General features: G+C 54.4%; 1 protein-coding gene across 1 annotated transcript in view; it reads right to left on the bottom strand.

The window, feature by feature from the left end:
* Positions 1 to 915: 915 nt before the first annotated feature.
* Positions 916 to 8572, bottom strand: part of LOC150042713 (uncharacterized) — a 19233-nt gene continuing 11576 nt past the window's right edge. Inside the window, exons 9-15 of the mRNA XM_090324082.1 lie at positions 7116 to 7264; positions 5940 to 6008; positions 5684 to 5846; positions 4544 to 4705; positions 4339 to 4436; positions 2982 to 3061; positions 916 to 957 (exon numbers count right to left, since the gene is read on the bottom strand). Coding sequence (XP_090180208.1) covers positions 916 to 957; positions 2982 to 3061; positions 4339 to 4436; positions 4544 to 4705; positions 5684 to 5846; positions 5940 to 6008; positions 7116 to 7264 — 763 coding nt within the window. The remainder of the gene's footprint in view (positions 958 to 2981; positions 3062 to 4338; positions 4437 to 4543; positions 4706 to 5683; positions 5847 to 5939; positions 6009 to 7115; positions 7265 to 8572) is intronic.

The raw sequence follows: 8572 nt of genomic DNA, 5'->3' as shown, positions 1-8572 counted from the left end.
ACACCACCACTTCTGGAGCTGAGGATTTTGTTAACAAATTCCAGAATGGCTTAAGGTTGTCGGTGGCCAGAGGCCCAGCGGGCCAACTGAGCCAGGGAAAGCTGCCTGCAGGTGCTGAAGATGTCCACCAGAGGGCAGCAGAGCCCAGGCTCTGCCATCCCTGAACCCCGAGTGAGGCCCTGAGCCCCCAGACACCCCCCCCCACATCGCTGAGGGGTGATGAAGGAACCCTGAAAGCTGAAGAAGGACAGCAAGGAGGGGGGAAAGCCCTTGCTCAACCTATGGCTACTTTATGTCCAGGTGGCCCCCCGATTGCCCCAGGCTCAGCCTGGAGAGTTCAGGAGAAACTGGAATTGGGGAGCGGCTCAAAGCCTGGCAAGTGAGAAGCCCCTGTCTGTCTGTCAGTCTGTCTGATCATGCACCACATCGTGGAAAGATGAGGAGAAGGGGAAGGAAGAGGGCCAGGGAGGGCGGGAGGGGAGGTCTACAAGTTTGCGTCGCTTGGTGGCTATGGGAAGCTCTGGAAATCCACAGAACTGTCCCAAAGCAGCTTCTGCCAGTTTCCGTTATGACAGTCAAAAATCCATAAGAATAACTATTTGAAAAATTACTTTATTGTTATTATGTGATGTACAGATTCATTACCAGTCCATTTCCTTTCATACTGTATCTTCTGTATTAAATAATTTTAATTACAGACCTAACCTTTGGAAGACAGTAGGAATTGTGCAGGGTGAGGGCTGTGGAGAGGACGGGAGAGGAGGGGCCAGGGCGGAGTGGGCCAGGCGCTGTCCGGGGTGCTGAAGTTCCTGGTGGCCTCTCGGTCCTCTTGGTTTCTCATTGAGTCCCCTGGAAGCAGCTCATTCCACGTTCCAGCGGCCTCAGCAGCTCACGGGAACGCCCTGCCTCCTCGCCTCACAGGGACGTCATGACCACCTCCGGCCTCTGGATCTGGATCTGGGAAGAGACAGAACCAGGTGAGGGCTGGGAGCAGTGCCAGGAGCTTGGTCTGGGAGGCATCTGAGGTCCTCGTTCACATGGGTAAAACACAAGCGATGGCCTCCGCCCACATCTGGGAGGGGCTGCAGGTGGCCAGCTGGCATCTCCTCTGTGCCCCAAATCCCTGTAGGCCACCTGTCATCTGATGCCAACATTTCTTTCGAGCCTCCAAGATACAGCTCGTTGTAGTCTGGGCACCAGTGGCTCATGGCTGCAATCCTAGCTGCTCAGGAGTTACGATCTGGAGAATCATAACTCAAGGCCAGATATATCTGTGAGACTCCATCTCCAATTAACTGAGGGAGAAGCTAGGTTGTGGCATGGCTCAAGTCGTAGAGTGCCAGCCAAGCAAGAAAGCTGAGCAAGTGTGAGGCTCTCCCTGAGTTCAAACCCTAGTACTGTATATATAAAAGAATCCCCTGTGGGGCTGGGAGTTTGGCCTAGTGGTAGAGTGCTTGCCTAGCATGCATGAAGACCCGGGTTTGATTCCTCGGTACCACATACATAGGAAAAAGCCGGAAGTGGTGCTGAGACTCAAATGGCAGAGCTCTAGCCTTGAGAAAGTCCAAGGACAGTGCTCAGGCCCTGAGCTCAAGCCCAGGACTGGCCAAAAGAAAAAAAAAATCCCCTGTGGAGTTGAAACAATGCTGACGTCACTGTGGAGCCACCCAGGTGACCCGTCTGAGTGTGACCGTCGGGTTACCTGGAGTGTGAGACAGCCCTCGGGACTCCCCCCTGCACTCAAATGGACCTGAACCCTGCGGCACTTGCTGGGTAGACACTGTGCTGCTTGAGCCACACCTTCAGAGCCATTTTCTGCCTGGGTTATTTTCGAGGTCACTTTGTGCCCAGCCAGCCTGCGATCCTCCTATTTGTGTTTCTTGGAGTGGCTGGAGATGACAGGCACGCACTGCCCCCCCCAGCCGCTGGTGGGCTATTGCTATTTCCCCGAGGCCCCCTGGGTCCGGCCTCACACTGCGATCCTCCCATGCTCAGCCTCCAGGTGGAAAGTGCCCCATACAGGTCCTTTAAAGCAGAAGCCAATTTGAGATCAAAAGACCAAGGAAGGGCAACAAAAGTCAACCAACACCCCGTGTAATGGCTCACGCCTGTCCTGGCTACTCAGGAGGCTGAGATCTGAGGATCAAGGTTCAAAGCCAGCCTGGGCACAAAAGGACCTGAGACTCTTATCTCCAGTGAACCTCTAGAAAACCAGGAGTGGGGCTTGGCTCAAGGGTAGGGTGGTAGCCTTGAGCTGAAGAGCTCAGGGACAGCGCCCAGGCCGAGTTCAAGGCTGTGATCCACAAAAAAAAGAAGAAAAGAAAAACCAAACACCTAGATGGGTGGACAGATATGGAGGAAGAAAACACAGCAATGTGTTGAACCCCGCTCTCTGCGCAGGGCCTGTAAGTCCGGGCCGTATTATTATTTTGACATTGATGTTTGCAGGCCTGTATTGCCAGCATGCAAGAGGCTGAAGTTGGAGTTTGGCAAGTTTGGGGTGAGCATGAACTACACATCAAGACCCCGCCTCAGCTCTAAACTACAAGAATGCCACACACAATGGCTCACGCCTGCCACCCCAGCTGCTTGGGAAATGGAGACCGAAAGGATCACGGTTTGAGCCCAGAGCAGACAAAAAAATTCCCAAGACCACATTTTAGCCAGCGGAGGCTGAACAGGGCGTACGGACAGGAGGATCGGGGTCCGGGCCGTCCCGGCGTGGGTGAAAAAGAGACACCCAGACGGAACAGTCTCCAGGAAGCACTCTCACCTAGCAAGCACAAGGTGCCGAGTTCAAACTCTACTATGGCCCAGAGCAAAAGTAAAAATGAAACAAACCAACAAGCCGCCAAGGACACACATAGCTGAAGCAGGGAAGGGAGCCGCAGAGCCGGAAACTGAGCCAGCACCCCCCACCCCATGCCGTTTTGTGGGTCCAGGGACCAGTGCACAAGGTGCACTGCGCAAGGTGGCCTCACCTTCTGTTCCAGGTCTATGTGGCCCAGGGAGGGCTGGAAGTTGCTGTACATGGAGCCCAGGTTAATGTAGTTTTCACCTTCTGGAGGAGGAGTGGAGGAGGGAGGAGGAGGGGAAGGGAGGAGGAGGACAGGAAGGGAGGAGGAGGGGAAGGGAGGAGGCCATACAAAGAAAGCTGGTTAGCAAGATGAGCTGGACCCAGCCTCCATGCTCGCCAGGCAGGTGCACCACCCCTTGAACCGTACCTCCCGCCCTTCCGGTTTTTTGTTTGTTTTCAGGTAGGGCCTCACACTTTTGCCCCCTTTTTCCTAAGAAGCTAAGGTGCTGTGCTTTTGAGCCCATGGCGACCCTTCTGTCCCTGCCTCTAAAGCAGCTGGGATTGTAGGCGTGCTCTGTCTCGCCTGTGTCCCTGCCACAAACACCCAAAATACAGCGGTAGCCACAGTCACAGGTTTTGACAGCAGGTCGTCCACGATTCTCTGTATTCAAGTATTTTCTGGCACTACGATTTCTCACTTGGTTCTTAAGTGTGATAGAAATGAAACATTTTTTTCCCCCCAAAGAAACCTGTGTGTGTGTGTGCGTGTGTGCGTGTGTGTGTGTGTGCGTGTGTGTGTGTGTGTGTGTGTGCGTGTGTCTGCCACTCCTGGGGCTTGAACTTAGGACCTCAGCACTGTCCCTGAGCGGTTTTATTCAAGGGCGGTGTTCTACCACTCGAGCCACAGCTCTACTTGTGGCTTTTTGGTGGTGAACTGAAGTTAACTGTCTTCTAGACGGGTCTGGTTTTGAACTGTAGCCCTCAGTTATGAGCCTCTTGAACAGGTGGGGTTACAGAAGTAAACACTGCCACTCCGTTTCTCATCCGTTATTTGAATCCGTTTACAGTCATCGTGGTTATTGGTGGATTGGGTTACTTCCAGCCATCTTGCTTTATATCTTCCGTTTTTCCCCCTTTCTCATTCTGATCTTCCCTTTCTTAGAAGTTAAAGTTTTCGAGGCTGGGTGTGGTGGCTCACGCCTGTCATCCTAGCTACTCAGGAGGCTGAGATCTGAGGATCCAGGTTCAAAGCCAGCCTGGGCACCAAAGACCGTGAGACTCCAATTAACCTCTAGAAAATGGGAAGCGGAGCTGTGGCTCAAGGGGTAGGACGGTAACCTTGAGCTGAAGAGCTCAGGGACAACGCCCAGGCCCCGAGTTCAAGCCTTATGCCCTTGTAGAAACGTCCTCATCCCATGGTTTTCTGTCTTTGGCAGTTCCACAGGCTTCACTCTCGCCTCCGCTCTCGGGGCCCCAGAGTCTCCCCACGTGCCCCCCTCCACGGTGTGAGCCATTCCAAGCCCTGATGGGATTGCCCATACCTTCTGACATGTTGAAGCCAATGTTCCGGAAGGTTCCAGGAGGCTCTCTACCTTCTTCTTCGTTCCACTTGTACAGATGGGACACTTTAAGCGTTTGCCTGTTGGAAGACACCCCACAGCAACCCCGCGGTGGTCAGAACGGGGCTTTCGTCAGCTCCTCCTCCTCCCTCCAGCTCCGGGGTGGGGGGACCGGCGGGCCACTCACCTTTTGGCCTTCCTCCTGAAGCGGACGGTGAAGAAGAGGAGGACTGACAGGGCCAGCACCACCACCGCGGCCCCCGCGCCCACAAGCCCGAACACCAGGCTCTTCTGGATGCCCCACTCGCAAGTTTCTCCGTGGTACCAGTGCGTGTCGGTGGTCACACAGCTGGGGAGGGAGGGGAGAGGTCAGCCCGTGGCCGGGGGTGGGGGGGTTCAGGGCACATGGCCCTGTCCACGTCCCCAGGCCCCAGGGCCTTGGCCAGTGGGCCGGATTTCCAGTATCCGGTCTCCCACCCTGGCCTTTGGCTCCCTGTCCACCCAGAGGAGGCCGTCCAGCCTGGATCCCAGCGTCTGCCCTGCAGCTCTTCCTTTTCCTGGAGCTGCTCTAAAATCCATTTCCCAAGCTGGGCACGGGTGGCTCCTGCCTGTTACCCTGGCCGCTGAGGGTTGAGATTCAAAGCCAACCCAGGCAGGAAATTCCATAAGACTCTTCTCTCCGAGCAACCAACCAACCAACAGAAAACCAGTCTTGAGTGAATAAAAAAGCAAAGGACAATGCCTAGGCGCTGAGTTCAAGCCTCAGTACCTACACACACACACACACACACACACACACACACACACACAAAGTAAATAAACCTTATTCCCTCCCCCCCTCAACGTGCCAACATGGGGGCTTCTGGTCCAGGGCCTAGTGCAGGATGACAACTCAGGTCTCCGCCAGCGCATGCCTGGCCTCTATAACTTGTGTCATCTCTGGGGTCATCTCTCTTCTACTTATTTGTTAATAATCGATTATTTGTTTGTGTGCCGGTAGTGGCTCTTGGACTGGCTTTCAATTGTGATCCTCAGCTCTCGGCCTCCTGAGTAGCCCGGACGACAGGCGTGAGCACCGGCGCCCCCAGGATCACCTCTCCTTAAATCGGTTCTGCTTATTTGCTTATTTGAAACAGAAGCTTGCGACGTAGCTCACACTGGCTTTGAACTCCTGAGGCTCCTAAGAGCTGGGATGGCAGGCCTGCCATCGGGCCTGCACCTGCGTTTACGATGAGCACCAAGTGTTGGCTCTCGCCGCCCCATCGGTGGCTGGAAGCAGAGGGGAGCGGTGGGCCCCGTCCCTGGGGCCCGGGCAGCGGGCACTCACAGGCAGTGGGGTCCGCTGCGCTGCATCTGGCACTTCCCGTAGTGACAGTCCATGGAGAAGTTGAAGCCGCTCATGCAGGGCGTCACGCAGTAGGGCTTGCCGTTGAGGAACGCCACCTGGAAGTGGCTGGCAAATGCCTCCCCGGCCTTCTTCTCGCATTCCTCTGAGGAAGGGGATGAGAAGAAGCCAGTGATGGAAGAGGGGCGCAGGGAGCCCCCCTCAACCTTGGCCACCTCCACCCCGGGCAGTCTCCTACCTTTAAGATTGTACTCGGCCACGGTGAAGTTCTGCACTTTGGTGGCAGTGGGGTTGAAGCACAGCAGGGCTGGGAGAGACACGAGAGCACCGTGGGTGAGGCTCGGGGCTGGGGGGACTGGGAAGCGGGCTCACGCCAAGGTGCCAGGCCAGACGCCCTCCATGTCCCGGGCTCCTCCCTGGGTTCTTAGTCCTTCCCCTCCCAGCACACAGGACGGAGGGAATATTTGCAGGTCCAGCTGCCTCACACTGAGCCTTGCTGAGTCACACTGAGTCTCTCTGAGTCACATTGAATCACACTGGGTCACACTGGGTTATACTGAGTCATGTTGAGTCACACCGAGTCACACTGGATCACACTGAGTCACATTGCCTCACACTGAGCCTTGCTGAGTCACACTGAGTCTCTCTGAGTCACATTGAATCACACTGGGTCACACTGGGTTATACTGAGCCTTGCTGAGTCACACTGAGTCACACTGAATCACACTGGGTCACACTGGGTCATACTGGGTCACACTGAGTTATACCGAGTCATGTTGAGTCACACTGAGTCACGCTGAGTCACACTGAGTCACACTGAGTCACGTTGAGTCACACTGTGTCACGTTGAGTCACACTGAGTCACGTTGAGTCACACTGAGTCACTGAGACATGTTGAGTCACACTGAGTCACACTGCATCACACTGCGTCACACTAAGTCATGTTGAGTCACGCTGAGTCACACTGAGTTATACTGAGTCACACTGAGTCACACTGAATCACACTGAATCATGTTGAGTCACACTGGATCACACTGAGTCACACCGGGTCACACTGAGTCACGTTGAGTCACACTGTGTCACACCGGGTCACACTGTGTCACGTTGAGTCACACTGTGTCACATTGAGTCACACTGTGTCACATTGAGTCACACTGTGTCACATTGAGTCACACTGTGTCACATTGAGTCACACTGTGTCACGTTGAGTCACAGTGAGTCATGGTTTTCTAGCAGGCCCCTTCGTGTAGGTGCAGGGCTCTGTGGGCGTCTCCGGTGTCTCTATTTGTCTTTAGGTCCTCTTCCCAGGTTCTGCTGGGGTAGTCCAGCCTGAGGGGGGCGGGGCTCCTCCCTCCCTCCCTGTCCTCCTCCCTTCCCCTCCCCTCCCCCCGCCCCACCCCCCACTTACAGGAACAGGGTTCAGTGCTGTTGCTTGCTTGCTCCTGTGTTGCATTCTGGATTTTTTCCTGTACTTCCGCTTTGACCTGGTTGAAGACTTCCTTGTACTCTGGGGTGTACTGGGCCTTCAGGATGACCTCGTGCTCCACCACCACACTGCCGTGGCTGGGGACAGAGGGACAACCCTCACACACCTGCACCTCCCCAGCTCCTTCCGGGGCAAGCTCACCCCTCGGAAGACACAGCTGTGTGGAGCCTTCCAGGCCTGCCCTGGACCCTCTGCCGACCTCATGTAAAGGAACGATCCACGGGGCCCCTAAAGTCCCTCCCTGCAAAAGTCCAGCTCCGGAGCTGGCTGCCAGGGGCTCAGGCCTGACGCCACAGCTAAGCAGGAAGCTGAGATCTGAAGATTGCAGTTCAAAGCCAGACTGAGCGAGAAAGTCTATAAGAGACTCTTACCTCCGATAAATGATCAAAAAAGCCAAAGATAGGGCTGTGGCTCAAGTGGTAGGGCTCCAGCCTTGAGCAAAACTGCTCAGGGACAGTGCCAGGCCCAGAGTTCAAGCCCCAAAACCAGCACACACACACACACACACACACACACACACACACACACACACGGATCTGGAACCTGAAAAGGGGCCATCAGGCTATCACTAGAGTCTCTTAGGATACTCTGCAAAAATTCAAAGGGCATACATGCATTAAAAAAATCATATCTGGAAGTGGCCCTGTGGCTCAAGGGCTAGAGGGGGTAGCGTTGAGCTGAAGAGCTCAGGGACAACGCCCAGGCTCAGCGTTCAAGACTCACTACTGATAGAATAAATAAATAAAATTAATCATACCTACTTTTGTAATTTTTTTTGTGGATCCTGGGGCTTGAACTCACCTGGGCACTGATATATATATATAATGTTATTTAGGGAATGATGGCAAGAGGGAAAAGAAGAAATCTCTATATATTCAGCTTAGATGCAAATAGAGCATTTTAGCCCACAGTTAGCTGAATCTGTAAATAGGACACCAACAGATATGACTGTACATACTGTACAGTGTACAGAATGAATCCTAGAGCAAGAAGAATGCACGGAACAAGGCAACATGGGATTAGAAAAGCCCAGGGACCTTTAAGTTCAGGGCTTTCGTTAGAAGGAAGTGGTCATCTCATACAGCCCTCTTGCTGGCAACGCTGGTGTCTCCTTGGCAACCCCGTGCTCTCTTCTGGAGATGGAGTGCAGCCAGGATGGCATGCTGGCACAGTCCTCCACGAGCCTCCTGGGGACTCAGTTTCCCTGCATTTGAGAAGGATTGGCTGCCACCCTACTCTCAGCCAGGAGCTTTTCCAGGAGCTCTACCAGTCCTCAAGCAACAGGATTTCTGTTTTGAGCTTGGCTCTACCATTTTATGATCTACCCTTTGGGGGAGACATCACGCGCCTCTGAGTCTGGGTCGGTCGCTCAGCGTGGCCTCGCT

The sequence above is a fragment of the Megascapheus bottae genome, chromosome 34 (genome assembly GCF_031878675.1).
Source record: "Megascapheus bottae isolate mThoBot1 chromosome 34, mThoBot2.hap1, whole genome shotgun sequence".
In the NCBI taxonomy this organism is placed as follows: domain Eukaryota; kingdom Metazoa; phylum Chordata; class Mammalia; order Rodentia; family Geomyidae; genus Megascapheus; species Megascapheus bottae.
This window is presented reverse-complemented; position numbering and strand designations above follow the sequence as displayed.